Raw genomic sequence first — 15,854 nt, 5'->3', positions numbered from 1 at the left:
CGATATTGTAGGGTTGACTATTGGTGCTTTCACAAAATACTTTTTACAATGAGATTTTAGTTAAATAATCATTAATAATGTGGTAAACAGTTTCAAGTGAAATTATAGAGGAAAAAAAATACTTATTTTCCAGCTACAGTATATACTATGTTTATATGCATGCACAAAAATAGTGTGGTGTTAAAACAAATCTGCAATTCTTCAAATGATATTCCCTCAAAATGTTTCACAACAGATTTTCTGAGAGAATTGAGTTAGTGTGAGCTTGCTATTTTACATTTTGACAAGGTAATTGTATATCACGATATCTCGATATGTTATCATATTGAATTATCGCCCAGCCCTAGCTGGAGCTCAGTGTTTTTAATCTCTCTGTCTCAGGTATTTCACCTTCCCATATCCGGACATGACTCTGGAGCAGGAGCTGCAGCTGCTGGACCAGCCAGAGAAGACATGTCACTTCCTGGCTCACAACGGTTGGGTGATGAGTGATGATCCGCTGCGTAACTTTGCCGAGCCAGGTAAATAAATATATATTAAACTTCTTAGAAAACAGGTGGGGTCCAGAAACTATAAGAACAGAGGAATACATACACTAGGGCTGTCAGTCTGTCTCAAAACATATTTTTATTCTCAGGTTTTTAAACACACTAGAATAGTTGCCTTTCTAGATTCTAATTATTTTGCTGTTAAACTGTTGTCTTTTTGTTCTTTTTGCGTTCATTGTGTTCAGGTTTTTGATTTTCTGATTGTACAGCGCTTTGGTCAACTGTTGTTGTTTTCAAATGTGCTTTATAAATACATTTGGATTGGGATTGGATTGGAATCGATTAAAAATATTTAATCGCGATTAATTGCATGATTGTCCAAAGTTGACTTGCGATTAATCTGAAATTATTCGCACATTTCTTTAATCTGTTCTAGATGTACTTTAAAAGGGATATTTTTCAAGTTTTTGCCCAAGTGGTCTTTGAGACTGGACGTACTCCGGCAGTAACGCAATTCACATCGACAGTACAAAAACCTTGTCTAGTCTTGTGGAGAGAACCATCCGGAAGGGCTTTGAAACTCAACTTGCCATTCAAAAGCCCCTTTTCTGTATCCATTTCTGCTCAAGGAGGTTTCTTTCTTTGTGCGTTAATTAGGGCTGGGCAATAATATATCGATATTATATCGATATCGTGATATGAGACTAGATATCGTCTTAGATTTTGGATAGTGTAATATCGTGATATGACGATAAGTGTTGTCTTTCCTGGTTTTAAAGGCTGCATTACAGTAAAATGATGTCATTTTGTGACCTTACCAGACTGTTCTAGCTGTTCTATTATTTGCCTTTACCCACGTAGTCATTAAATCCACGTTACTGATGATTATATATCAAAAATGTAATTGAAATATGTTGTGAAAGCACCAAATTTCAACCCTACTATATATATATATATATATATATATATATATATATATATATATATATATATATCAATATCGTGATATTTGATTTTCTCCATATCGCCCAGCCCTAGCGTAAATCGCACGTCAAAACAATTTGTGGCGTTGAAAGGAATTTGTGTTGTTATCGCATAAACGCATACATATAAACATACTGTAACTATTCCTCCCTTTGTCCGTCATTATCAGGCCTATCAGACATCACTTTTTATACGGGATAAAACACGCTTGAACTTCTGTGTCCATTAATAGGGACTCAAGAATCTGAATGTAATGAGCCATTTTCTGGTTTGATTTTGAACAGTCTGCACTGATGACATGTGGCTGTGATTCCTTGTATCACTATTGGTCTGTGCCCGTGCTCCTTTATAGGCTCCAACGTGTACCTGCGTCGAGAGCTGGTATGCTGGGGTGACAGTGTCAAACTCCGCTATGGCAACGGGCCCGAGGACTGCCCGTACCTGTGGGCCCACATGCAGAAATACACTGAAATCACAGCCAAATATTTCCATGGAGTGAGACTGGACAACTGCCACTCGACACCATTACATGTAGCTGAGGTATTGTCATATATTATTACATTATCTCATGAGCATGTATACAATCAAATGATGTGTTTAGTTTATGAAATTGAACTATTTTTGTTTGGAACTGAAGTCCAATAACTTTTGATCCTCACTGAAAATTCAACATTCTATATATCTTCACATTCAGTTCTCACAATTCAGATTCAAGTTACTGTGACAGACAAGGCAAGGCAAGCACTTCTTCCTCGTTTACAAAAATAAAAAACAAAATCACGGCACAAATCTTCTACTACGTGAGTCTCGTCTCTGTGTAACGTGGAGTTTTTTCTGCGTTCCTCTACGACGTGTAACGTTACACAGCAATCACCAGCATCATTAGATCTCGGTAGAAGCATGCTGCGTGCTCATTGGCTCACTGACGCTGATGAGATTTACTCCTTAGGTATTGAAATTAGGTATTGAATGACGAGGCATTTTTCAATACTCGATGCTTTAGAGGCAATTCGGTCGATGACTAAAAAGTATTGAATTCGGTACCCAGCCCTGCACGTATAAGGACAACAATATATTTCTATCGATATTTCATCCCACCCCTATTGAAGAAATGGTAAAAGTGGGAAAGGAACTAATTTGATTGCAAACTGGTCACTCAATGTCACTGAAGCCAAGCCTTGGTGTGTGTATAAAGGCAGATACATGCTTTATAGAAGTGTAACCTTTCTTTTCTCCCTGTCTGTACTGCTGCTGTATTGTCTTGTCTAGGCCATGTTAGATGCAGCCAGAGCGGTCAGACCCAATCTGTATGTGATAGCTGAACTGTTTACAGGCAGCGAGCTCGTTGACAATGTGTTTGTGAACCGGCTGGGAATTAGCAGCCTTATACGAGGTACAACTCTTACGCATGAACTAACTTTATGTTTTTGTCTCTTTCTTCTCTTTTCACTGCATTGTTCTACATTCTTCCTCTTCATACCCAAACATCTCCTCTTTTCTTTTTTTTATCTCTTGACTCTAAATCTCTGTGTTCATGGACTATATGACTGCATGTTGTGGTCACTTGGCTGCCTTCCCTTCACACACATATCCCTCATCCTCCTCCTCTTCCTCCTCCTCCTTTTTCCTTCTGCTACTCCTCTGTCCTTTCTTGTCTCTTCCCTCTAACCTCCTCTCTTGCACTGTCTGCACTGGTTTTGGTGTGTTGCCTTGCTATGGTTGACCAGTTCATGCTGGATGTGGCCCGAACAGTGTGTCCTAACCTGTATGTGGTGGCTGAACTGTTCACCGGCAGCGAGGAGCTGGATAATATCTTCGTAACCAAGCTAGGGATCACGTCACTCATACGAGGTACAGTCATTTATATGTTCAAAATGTGCACACGCTACACATACTGCATACACAGTATATTCATTAATAAAGGTGCAAAGATGAATCGATTAATCTATTAGTTGTCCACTATTAAATGAATCACCAACTATTTTGATAGATTAATCCGTTTTAGTCATTTGTTATGGAAGAAAAGTTTTATGAATGGGAATATGTTCTAGTTTCTTCACTACTCTGTGGAAATTTTACTTTACCAATAGTATAGTAAAATCTAAAATAAAATAAAATGTAAAACAAAAAACACACAAAAAAAAGAAGAAAAATAAAAAAGGGGGGAGGGGGACACATCAAGGTATCCATAATGCCATAATAATACTGATAATAATAACCTTAGTAAATTATAAATGTAGGTGTTTTATGAGTACCGCTCATTCTCAAAAAGAAAAAGAAAAAACAAAGTGGAAATGTAAGGTAGATCATATGGGTTCGGACTCCAGTTCTTTAAAGTCCTCAAAGTAGGTAATGATGGGTTGCCATCTCAGGTAAAAGTTTTTCATTGATCCTCTCAATGTAAGTTACATTTTTTCTGACTTAAGAAAGAGCATAACATGCTATAGCCAACGGGCTAGCGATGGAGGTGTAGTGGGTGTAGCCCTAGTTTTGTCTCAATGCAAATATTTGTTCTGAACTGGGCTTACAGTACATTTAACCTTGTGACATCCATCACCTCTTCAAAGCAAAACGCCTGCATTGCCAGATTGGAATGTGGCCCAGAACTGCACGACAGTGGGCTTGATGGTGTGAAATCATGTACAGTGCTGCAGCAGTATGGACTGTCCGCCCATGTCTCATTTACTTCCCCCCCCTCCTGTTCACAGAGGCCATGTCAGCTGGAGACAGCCATGAAGAGGGCCGGCTGGTCTATCGTTACGGAGGCGAGCCAGTCGGAGCTTGTGTTCAGCCCAGCCTCCGCCCACTGATGCCCTCCATCGCCCATGCCATGTTTCTTGATGTAACCCATGACAACGAGTGTCCCATACAGGTGTGTCTCTGTCAGCGTCAGGTTAGGATGGGGTTAAATAGCTAAAGATGCTGATAACCAGTTGCTTTAGTATGCATTATCTCTTTTTATATAAACATTTTTGCCCCGTGTGCGCTGATGAAATGTGTACAATTCTAGTTTAAAAGTAGTCCTTCTTCTGTTGCTGCTTTCTCTATTTTTACCTGATCAAAGAAATATAAAGTAAAACATGACATAATGGCCAAAACCTTTATGGAAAAAGGATTTGTGTTGTCACTGTGTTCAAATGTAACCGGTTCTGCCCAGATGTCAGGTGTATGCAGTAATTGCTGCGTCTGTTTGCCTCTCTTTGTTCTACAGCTGCGTTCAGCACTGGACTCCCTCCCCAGCTCTGCTATGGTCTCTATGGCCTGCTGTGCTACTGGTTCCACCAGAGGATATGATGAATTAGTGCCACATCAGGTTATTTACACACACACACACACACACACACATACACACACACACACACACAAGCTATTACTTCCATCTGATGAATATCATTTTGGCTCAGTGTTTAACCATATTTCTGGCTTGTTTTGGGTGTTTTAGAATCACATACCCCAATATTGGCTTTTGCAAATATTAACATATGGTTAATGCTAGTTTATTTTCTCTAGTTTGTGACCTACTGTACGTAGTTTGAAAAGCTAGATGTAGAGCTAGAGTGTCACATGTCCATCTTTTAAGGATGGGATTTTTCCAGATAAATCCAATTTCTATTTATTCTTGTTTGTGATGGTGTAAAAAAAACCCACCTTGACGAGCGATGGGCTTCTATCCAGTCAGATGTTGTTGTCCGCGAACTGTCAAACTCTCCAGCCATCGATATTCATGCAGAATGTGACGCACACGGAAATCAGTTTGCTGGTTTGTAGTCTGTTGGAGTTAAGAACACTTCTTTGCTGTTGGTTGCGACTTTGCCGGTAAAAGTTCACCAAAGTTGAACAAATTGGCTTTGCTGTCTGTAGATTCCTTCATGTCCAACTCATGTTCTTCCGGATGTTTCACACGCAAATGTTGTAACAGCGGTGATGTTGTGTATTGAAATCCAAAGCCAAATCCTGGATTCAGTGCATCAGTAAATAGAATGGGAGGCAAATAAGATAAGATAAAACTGTATTGATCCCGAGGGAAATTGCTGCAGTTGCAGCAATTGCAAAACAAAGTTGGAAGAGTTTAGATAAAAAGAGTGCAAATATACAGAAGACTATATTACATAACAGTAGGTGCAAAATGTAAAAAAAACTAAATAATATTTACCAATGTGTGACCGCGCCATTAGATTAACAGACAATCTTGACTGTGTGTGTGTGTGTGTGTGTGTGTGTGTGTGTGTGTGTGTGTGTGTAGATCTCTGTGGTGAAGGAGGAGCGTTTTTACCCCAAGTGGAACCCCTCAGCGGCCCCCAGCTCCACTGGTGAGGTTGGATTCCAGACTGGCATCATAGCTGGGAAACTGGCACTCAACAAGCTGCACCAGGAACTGGCTTCCCAGGGATTCATACAGGTACCATAACGTAACTTTGTATGTGTGTTAATATATGGAGACATCAGCTCACGCTAAAAGCAATTTCAGCTCACTCTGCAATCTGCAGTTTAAGGTTTTAAAGGTCCCATGGCATGAAAATGTCACTTTATGAGGTTTTTTAACATTAATATGAGTTCCCCCAGCCTGCCTATGGTCCCCCAGTGGCTAGAAATGGTGATAGGTGTAAACCGAGCCCTGGGTATCCTGCTCTGCCTTCAGATGGGCCAATCTGGAATCTTCCCTTTATGATGTCATAAGGAGCAAGGTTACCTCCCCTTTCTCTGCTTTGCCTGCCCAGAGAATTTGGCCCGCCCATGAGAAAGAGAGAGACATCATGGCTTGCAAACAAGCGAAGCATGGCAGTTGGTCAGGGCCACAACCCCCCCCCCCTCCCCTCCACCTTGCCCCCCCTCTCTCCTCCTCAATAGCATTTAAAGCTACAGACACAGAAATGGCACGTCCTAAGGAAAGCTTGTTGTTACGGTGGCCGACAGGGGCAAACGCCCTGCAACTTAAGAAAACACACGCAAATAGACAAAACACAAGCAAATTAAGAAAACAACTTCATTAATTTGACAACACATGTGCTGCGTTCAGCAAATGCGCTGCAAATGCACACAACAATACCAAATACATAAAGGCACTACAAATATGAAACGATGCAAACAAAAAAACGCAGCATCCAGATTATACAACGGAAGTTCTCCAGATGGAACAGCTTGATTGAGAGAGAGAGAGAGAGAGAGAGAGACTGTAAATATTAAGTCTATTTGTGAGATATGTTTTCTCTCGTTTGGTGGGTGTGTCTCGGCTCAGGTCACTGGTGATACTCAATCAGCAGAGACGTCTCTAAACTCGTGGTAATAAAACATTTAAAACTGCATCAGCGTTTAATGTTGACGTTTGTTTAAGCCATATTACATGAGAGTATTACATGAGTTGTGTGTATTTGCAGTTCCTTTATGTATTTGGTAGTGTTGTGTGCATTTGCAGTGCGTTTGCTGAATGCTGCACATGTGTTGTCAAATTAATGAAGTTGTTTTCTTAATTTGCTTGTGTTTTGTCTATTTGCATGTTTTCTTAAGTTGCAGGGCGTTTGCCCCTGTCGGCCACCGTACATTGTGGGACTGGCTCTAGTGGCCGTAATTCTGCACCAAGGCTGAATTTCGGGAAAGAGACTTCAGATACAGTATTAGGGGACCACTAAGGTCTATAGAAAAGAGACTTCAGATACAGTATTAGGGGACCACTAAGGTCTATATAAAAGATACTTCAGATACAGTATTAGGGGACCACTAAGGCCTATATAAAAGAGACTTCAGATACAGTATTAGGGGACCACTAAGGCCTATATAAAAGAGACTTCAGATACAGTATTAGGGGACCACTAAGGTCTATATAAAAGAGACTTCAGATACAGTATTAGGGGACCACTAAGGTCTATATAAAAGAGACTTCAGATACAGTATTAGGGGACCACTAAGGCCTATATAAAAGAGACTTCAGATACAGTATTAGGGGACCACTAAGGTCTATATAAAAGAGACTTCAGATACAGTATTAGGGGGACCACTAAGGTCTATATAAAAGAGACTTCAGATACAGTATTAGGGGGACCACTAAGGTCTATATAAAAGAGACTTCAGATACAGTATTAGGGGACCACTAAGGCCTATATAAAAGAGACTTCAGATACAGTATTAGGGGGACCACTAAGGTCTATATAAAAGAGACTTCAGATACAGTATTAGGGGACCACTAAGGCCTATATAAAAGAGACTTCAGATACAGTATTAGGGGACCACTAAGGCCTATATAAAAGAGACTTCAGATACAGTATTAGGGGACCACTAAGGCCTATATAAAAGAGACTTCAGATACAGTATTAGGGGACCACTAAGGTCTATATAAAAGAGACTTCAGATACAGTATTAGGGGACCACTAAGGCCTATATAAAAGCATCCAAAAAGCAGCATTTCATAGGACCTTTAAGGTAAAAAAAAAAAAAAAAGGTTTTGATATCTCCATCTAAGGGCTGCACAATATATCGTTTCTTTTTTTTTATATGTCCTGATATATCTAAAGACACATTTTTTTAGTTAGTTGAGAGTATCGGTAGAAAACTACACTTTAAAATGTAACTGTCCTTTCTTTTTAGTGGTGCCTTTTATGTTCAATTCAATTTGTTCAATAAAATAACTTGGACATTATTTTCTTTAGGTTTTTTAAATTCATCAAGCAATTTGCTGTATTTGAGCAGAATACTGAAAGCAGCAGAACTGAGTACACTTTAATATCTGTTTATTTCATCTCAAGTGATATCGTTATTGCGATATTCAACAACTTTGTCGCATATTTTCATCATATTGTGCTCCACTGATCTAATTGTTGCTTTGTTTCTGCACAGTACCTTTCTTAGAGATCACTTATCAGTGGACAGCTTGTCTAAATTCTCCAGTCATCTTCCTCTCCAGGTGTTTGTAGACCAGGTTAATGCAGATATTGTTGCAGTTACTCGACACTGTCCCAGCACACACCAGTCTGTGGTGGCGGTGTGCAGGACAGCCTTCTGGAACCCCAAAACCCACCAGTACGACACCGACGTCCCACCCATGTTCATACCAGGTATGACCATAACATTATCACCTTTTATATTAGAAATCAGCTTATTATATAATGATTATCTTATGTGTGTGTGTGTGTGTGTCTTGCACTTTCTTACACTATGTCACTTCCTTAACTCACGCATGATTTTTCTTATTATGATGAACACTTTTTCATTTTTTTTGTTTTTTGAAACAACGTACAAAACATTTTACACTTTACAACATGAACATAGAGATATATATATATATATATCTGTTATACTGTTACAGCAGCAAGTTACAGGAGGTAAGGACATACACACATACTCACTCACACACATACAGAAAAAACAAGAAGTATACTAGAAATAATAAATAAGATTAAAAAAAAAGATGACAAATATAAAAATGCCAGAACAACTCCTGAAAAAATATACTTAGAGTAATGAAAATAATGTGCATGTATATACAAGTGTAGAATAAAATGTACAACCTACATACATAGTGTATATATATAACAAAATGAAATGTGTATAAAATTAAATATTAAGTAACCAGGGAATGCAAGTAGCATATTGTAATTTGTGAGGTAATGAGAGAGTTATCTCGCACACAGCGGTGAAACCAGTGTGTAACATGTTTAGTTGTTCATTATCAAAATCTGTGTTGCCCGTTCATAGACTTGTCCTTTTTCATGAATATTGACCACCACCATCAATTCCAAGTATTCCTTTTGGCTTGAAATGTTACATTTGCATTCGCATGAACTGGGGTAGACGCTCCATATTCATGCTCCATCTTGAAATACTTTAGCCGGTAAGAGACATACAGGACATACTGCTCCGCCTTTTGCGTTTTCGCTGTCACATGATGAACTCACAGGTGCCGCTAATGCTGCTAATGGGTATCGTAGCTTCCCGGGCCCGGCAGGTTTGAAGAAGGAAACATGGAGGACCACACGTATTCAAAATCCAAATTTCAGGAACAGGAGTCTTCTTCTCCTTCGCCCAGAAAAAGAAAAAGGATATTAAAAAGAGCAAGAGACCGGCTTTTTGAAGCGTGAAGGCTACCGTAGCTGTAATACGTACTTTGAACTGCGTGGCGCGAGAGAGTTGATTGCGATATATGATCTCAACGCTAGATGGGAGAAATTCCTACACATTGGACCTTTTAAAGAGTTTGTTATCCAGGTTTCCAGCAAATCTTCCCAATGCTGAGGATCTCTCTCTCTCTCTCTCTCTCTCTCTCTCTCTCTCTCTCTCTGTCTCTGTCTCAAGGGAAGATAGAGGAAGTGGTACTGGAGGCAAGGACAGTGGAAAGGCTTGCTGGGAGTTATAAGAAGGATGACAACTACATCAATGGCATGCCAGAATACACTGTGGAAATAAAGGAGCACATATCGGTGAATATTGCTACGATTATTTTCAGGATCACGGTAATTCAGTGTATTTTTTTTTTTATTAAAGCATGTCAATAACAGAATTATTTATATACCTATATAGTTACAGGAGAGTGCAGTGGTGAAGCAAGCTGGAGTGATATCTAAAGGTGCGTCCGAGTTTGTGCAGGAAATCACCTTTCAGAAGTTGACACCTGGCAGCGTCATCGCCTTCAGGTAAGCCTCACACAGACCCACACAAAGCCTCGGCGTTGAAGAAAACATCGCCAGACACATTTCTCATTCTTTCTACGATATATCAAAAGCTAATTTGTTAGCATTGTACATTTTGATCAGTTGTTAGTCACAAAGGTTTCCATGACACTCTCTCTCTCTCTCTCTCTCTCTCTCTCTCTCTCTTTTCCTCACAGGGTTAGTTTGGACCCCAAGGCCCAGAAAATGGCGGGGTTGCTGAGGTTTTATCTGTCGCAGTTCAGCCCAAAGTACAGGCGAGGCAGTGTAGCAGATGAAAACCCACCACAAGCACTGCAGAAACCCCTGGCACAGTGAGTACACATGTACACACACCCACTTGACCCTATACACATCTATAGCTCAGTGTTTCCTCTATGTTGATTTTGTAGTGGCGGCCCGCCACGGCAAAATTTCTGCCGTCACGGTATCAGAAATTGGGCAGACGCACAATGTAGTCGCGGTCGCCTTTTAAATTATCCTGCCGACATAATGCACCCCCCCCGTTGGCTGCCGCTCACATTGCAATTTAACAACAAGTAGAACTATTCAGAGGTTATTGGGCCCGTCCAGTTTAACTCCACATACTGTTGTGCTGATGGAGTCTATTGTCAAAACGTTGGCTTTCTTCCGAGTCGACTACTAAACGAACAGCTCCACCAAAAACATCACCGCGGTGGGTCCGTTCTAATTGGACAACGTTCAAGTTGTCAGTTTCTGTCAGCTCATCGTCCTGATATCAAACATCTGGAAACATTAAAACGATAAGTGAGTCAGTGTAATATTTTCATTCTTCGGGGGGGGGGGGGGTTGTTGTTGTTCGGACAGACCTGCCCCCATTGCTTAAAAAGGAAACGGGAAACACTGTGTATAAAAAATGTTTTATGATAACCAAGAGGCGTTGTTTACATTATAGGCTGTGTATCTGTGTTACTACATTATCTGGTGCACATAACAGAAATATAACCAAAAGATGAGTCCTGGAATACATTCAAAACTTTAATTTGTTTAAAAAAGTAATACATTAATACTTTTTTTTTTGTATTTGACTGAAAGAGAGAATTATATTGTCAATTGCAATAATTTCAATTGTTACAGCTCCAGTGTAAAGCGCTTTACAGGTTGTTATGAATGCAAGTCCATTTATTTAGCATTAGCACGTATGAACTGTTTATATTTAAAGCTGTGTGTGTGTTTCACAGGCTGATGTCCAGGCTGACGTTAGCAGACCTGAATGTCCTGCTGTTTCGCTGCGACTCCGAAGAACAAGAAGATGGCGGAGGCTGTTACAGCATCCCAGGATGGGAGAGCCTCAAATACGCTGGACTACAAGGTAGTTGCAGAGCAGTTACACATTAGTTTCTAGTTCATCAGGTATATACAGTGTACTGACACAAACTCAGATATTCTCCTTCTTCATTCAAATGAGCTAGCTGCCTCCAACATGCAGCTGAACTCTAACTTAATACTTGAACAATGGCTGTAACCCTATTACTTCAAACCTCTAATATTGACTGTTGATTTCTGTCTATCCTACTGTCTACTTTATTCTTTTTTAATACCCATGTTTAATGCTGTCTTTTTTTAAACTGTATCCTTGCACTGCTATAGTTATTATATTACTATGACTACATTATTCTCTTATATTGTCCATATTTAATGCTGGTGTCTGTCTGTTTGTCTGTCTGTTTGTCTGTCTGTCTGTCTATCTATCTATCTATCTATCTATCTATCTATCTATCTATCTATCTATCTATCTATCTATCTATCTATCTATCTATCTGATATTTTACCTTGGTATTTATATGACAGGAGTGTAAATGTAGTTGTTGTGTCTCTGCAGGTCTGATGTCAGTGCTGGCTGATATCCGTCCCAACAATGACCTGGGCCATCCGGTGTGTGCTAACCTCAGACAGGGGGACTGGCTGATAGACTTTGTCGCCAACAGACTGATAACAAGAGAGGGACCACTGGCACAGGTGATGCTTTTACTGCCTTAAAGGGCCACTTCATCCAAAAAGAGATTTTTATTTGTCTTTACTGGTATCAAGCCTTGCAGGTGTGTGTGTGTGTGTGTGTGTGTGTGTCTGTGTCTGTGTCTGTGTGTGTGGGTGACCAATGTTAACTAGCCTGACGTGGTCATACTCAGATTCTAGTCAGAGTATGAGTCAGATACTGCTCCATTGGGCTGTGATTATGGGGCGTGTTTCAACCAAACCAGGAAAGAAAATGCCTCTGCACTCAATTGGATAGACCTCCAACCAATCAGAGCAACGGAGACAGACGTCACAGAAGCTGCAAGTCAAAGGCAGGCTTCGACAGAGCAAAGGCAGAGGCGGAAGTTTCCGTGTGGTGCGGACGGGTGTGGCGATGTGTATACACACGTGATCGCGGTTCTCTGTTCCTCTTTTAAAATGAATGCGCTGTCGAGATCTTCTATAACAGACGCGATAGCAGCCATCTTTGTTCTAAACGATTTCAACCCAAGCGCTCTTTGGTGACGTGGTTGATTACGTTACTGTTGATCATCTGTCCATCATCGTATAAAGCCCGGCCCTGATCATTTGATTGGTCCAAACAGCTCTGGTTCGAGCATAGTTGCTCCACAACAGTCCAGACCGAACTTCCCGACCTCAAATGTTGTGGCTAAGTTCGGCTGGCATCCAGGCTAAACGTTACCGAATGAATGAGTTAATTTAGCGGGGCAGTGGGTGTTGGCTTGTTTGTTATGATAAGGTTCCACAGTCCTTTGACAGTCCTGATTATGGAACAGATGATCCATTGTCACAATTGCGTGTCTGCAGGTGGGTCAATGGTTGGGAGCTATGTTTGACTACTTGAAACACATCCCACGCTACCTCATCCCCTGTTACTTTGATGCCATCCTGGTGTCAACCTACACTACAGCCCTGGACGCCACTCACAAGCTCATGTCGAGGTAGGGTAGATTGTGTAAAGTGCATTGTTGAGATGTGAAATTTCAAATCTGAAATTATGAATTTTAAGGACCGATTTGTTGCAGTTAAGTGACGTTTCTTTTCCATTTCCGCGTCCAAACAGCTTCATCCAGAATGGCTCCAGCTTTGTTCGTTACCTGGCGCTGGGTTCAGTTCAAATGTGTGGTGTCGGCCGCTTTCCCGCCCTCCCTCCTCTTTCAACGAAAATCAAGGACGTTCCCTACCGCATCAGTCCAATCACAGGCGAGAAGGAGCAGTGCTGTGTCTCATTGGCTGCAGGTAGCCTAGCAACAGACATTTAATGGTGTCTCTGTGGATAAAATTACAGATAAAGATAAAAAAAATATATATATATATATTTTACGTAGTTGTATTGACTTTAAGGAATACATTATTTCATGGTTTTTAATCACTGGGAGTGTGAGATGAAGATGAAATATTTATAATATACATATATACAGTAGGTTGACGGTCACTGGCAGATTTAACCGATGTACTAATTGATATTCTTTAGGTCTTCCTCATTTCTCTTCTGGGATTTTCCGTTGTTGGGGCAGAGACACTTTCATCGCTCTCAGAGGACTGATGCTGCTCACTGGGAGACACACTGAAGCTCGGTACGTATGCACGTGTTTGTATGAACTTGAGATGCCCCAATACCAACTTTTCCCTGTATGCATGTGATATGACTGCTATCATTGCTGTTTGGCCCAGCTCTGGTTAAACAAATACATACAGAGAATGAATGCCATAGAGCTTTCTTTTATTATCTAGTTTGACAGTTGGCTAAATTACATGATATTGGATAAGTTCATAGACGTGTATTCGCAAATACCGATACCAGCATTTTAGGCAGTATTGGAGGAATTTCCGATACTATTGCAAAAATGAGGATAATAAATGAGGACTGTAGCGACAGCGAGTAACTGTCAGATTATCAGAGACACAGAAGTTGGATGTTTTCATAGTCAGTAAAAGAATGGACACAGCGACGCCATAGACTTCGACGGAGACCAGTGAAGTCACTTTTCCGGTGATGGTTGAGCGTTACTGCGCAGCCTCCAACTGAGCTTGACGACGTAGATGTGACGTGAGCAACCTGTCTGAAAGTTGGAAGTCTTCTGGTAGCTGTGCCAAGAGAAACCTCAATCATTCTGAATCTTGCAGAGACGTAGAGCGTAGGTATATGTAAGGAGATAACATGGACACAGGCTAATTATTGATCACTAAAATGATAGTTAACATTAGTAATTACACTTAAACAGCTAATGTAAGTCAAAACTGCCTGCGAGCTTCTCCAGAATATATGGTCATTCCTCTACTGTGCGACAGTAAGTCGCGTGGTTATGACACAATCGTTAGCCTATTTTTACAAAAACGTCTTCTACGGAGTCATAACGTGAGATACTAGGTAATGAAGGTAATGGAGCCTTTCATACATTGTTGTGTTTCTTTAAAAATAAACAATGGACAAATAAAGTCTTTAAAGGCTTCAGATGTAAAGTTATTCACTGTCAAAGTGACGCCAAAATGAATGGCAGTCAATGGAATGCTAATTCTTGTTAGCATACAATCTCCCCATAGGAGGTACGCTTTCCGGATGCTCACCTACCCCTATGGATGTTTTCTATTTTTACACTTTTATTGTAGTGTTTCATTGGGGTGAGTAGGCTTAGTTTAGAATTTCTGTTTGCACTGTTTATAGCCTGTTCTCTGTTTACACTTGGCCTTAACCCTAACCCTTATTGGCGAGATTGCATATATCCCGCGAAAATAGTTTTGGGGAGTAGTTGATGACTACTATTCGTTAATGCCCTAATGGGTTACATTAATACATGTTTGTGTCTTCTTTAAAAGCTGCTTTAGTGGCCTGCCGTTCAGTAACTTAACTCTAAAATGAGCCATTCTGTCTCCTGGTCTCCATAGTAACATCATCTTGGCCTTCGCGGGGACTTTGCGTCACGGTTTGATCCCCAACCTGCTGGGCGAGGGTCGCTGTGCTCGATACAACTGTCGTGATGCTGTGTGGTGGTGGCTGCAGTGCATCCAGGTAAGGAAAATAATAGAGCTGTACTGAGCTGGTTGTATCAAAAGGTTTATTAAACTAATACACTGGTGGGGAAAGTATTGCTTTTTAACATAGATGTATGATCTAATATCGTCTTTTAATGATGTAGTTTATTACTTCAAATGACTATGTGCTTTTGTTCAGGACTACGCTACCCACGTTCCTCAAGGGCATGAAATCCTTCGCTGCCCTGTCACACGCATGTTCCCCACTGATGACTGTGAACCCCTGACACCTGGAGAGGTGGTATGTACAACTGAGACACACACACACACACACACACACACACACACACAGACACGTACGTTATGTGCATTGAGAAAAATAATAAATTAGTGCTGTCAATTGATTAAACGTGTGTGTGTGTGTGTGTGTGTGTGTGTGTAGGAGCAGCCTCTGTATGATGTGATCCATGAGGCTCTGCAGCGCCACCTAGAGGGAATTTCCTTCAGAGAGAGAAATGCTGGATCCAAGATAGACATGAACATGAGAGATGAAGGTAGGACAGAGAGTGTGTGTGTGTGTGTGTGTGTTAGTGTTAAACTATACTATGTACAGATAAGGTCCTAATGTAAGACAATAATGAACAGTAATTGTAATTCTTTACAGCAGCAACAAACTTTGCAAATCCTTTTCTGGTACTACATAAAGCCTGATGCCACAAGGGAAACTTTACATCTATTTACACCTGCAGCTGTCCAAACTATCCCTCCATACCAA

General features: G+C 40.6%; 1 protein-coding gene across 2 annotated transcripts in view; it reads left to right on the top strand.

Moving 5' to 3' along the window:
- agla (amylo-alpha-1, 6-glucosidase, 4-alpha-glucanotransferase a) overlaps nt 1-15,854 on the top strand; it is a 46,530-nt gene that overhangs the window by 25,638 nt on the left and 5,038 nt on the right. For both annotated transcript variants that reach the window (XM_078265017.1, XM_078265018.1), the window contains exons 11-28: nt 382-521; nt 1,825-2,012; nt 3,200-3,323; nt 4,181-4,344; nt 4,684-4,785; nt 5,716-5,871; nt 8,368-8,518; nt 9,756-9,880; nt 9,981-10,093; nt 10,288-10,422; nt 11,311-11,441; nt 11,952-12,088; nt 12,914-13,047; nt 13,170-13,345; nt 13,581-13,683; nt 14,993-15,116; nt 15,279-15,380; nt 15,522-15,633. In XM_078265017.1, the coding sequence (XP_078121143.1) occupies nt 382-521; nt 1,825-2,012; nt 3,200-3,323; nt 4,181-4,344; nt 4,684-4,785; nt 5,716-5,871; nt 8,368-8,518; nt 9,756-9,880; nt 9,981-10,093; nt 10,288-10,422; nt 11,311-11,441; nt 11,952-12,088; nt 12,914-13,047; nt 13,170-13,345; nt 13,581-13,683; nt 14,993-15,116; nt 15,279-15,380; nt 15,522-15,633 (2,417 nt within the window). The remainder of the gene's footprint in view (nt 1-381; nt 522-1,824; nt 2,013-3,199; nt 3,324-4,180; nt 4,345-4,683; nt 4,786-5,715; nt 5,872-8,367; nt 8,519-9,755; nt 9,881-9,980; nt 10,094-10,287; nt 10,423-11,310; nt 11,442-11,951; nt 12,089-12,913; nt 13,048-13,169; nt 13,346-13,580; nt 13,684-14,992; nt 15,117-15,278; nt 15,381-15,521; nt 15,634-15,854) is intronic.

Source organism: Sander vitreus, chromosome 12, assembly GCF_031162955.1.
Source record: "Sander vitreus isolate 19-12246 chromosome 12, sanVit1, whole genome shotgun sequence".
NCBI classification, from domain to species: Eukaryota; Metazoa; Chordata; class Actinopteri; order Perciformes; family Percidae; genus Sander; species Sander vitreus.
Note: the sequence above shows the minus strand (reverse complement) of the source record. Positions and strands in the feature narration are given on the sequence as shown.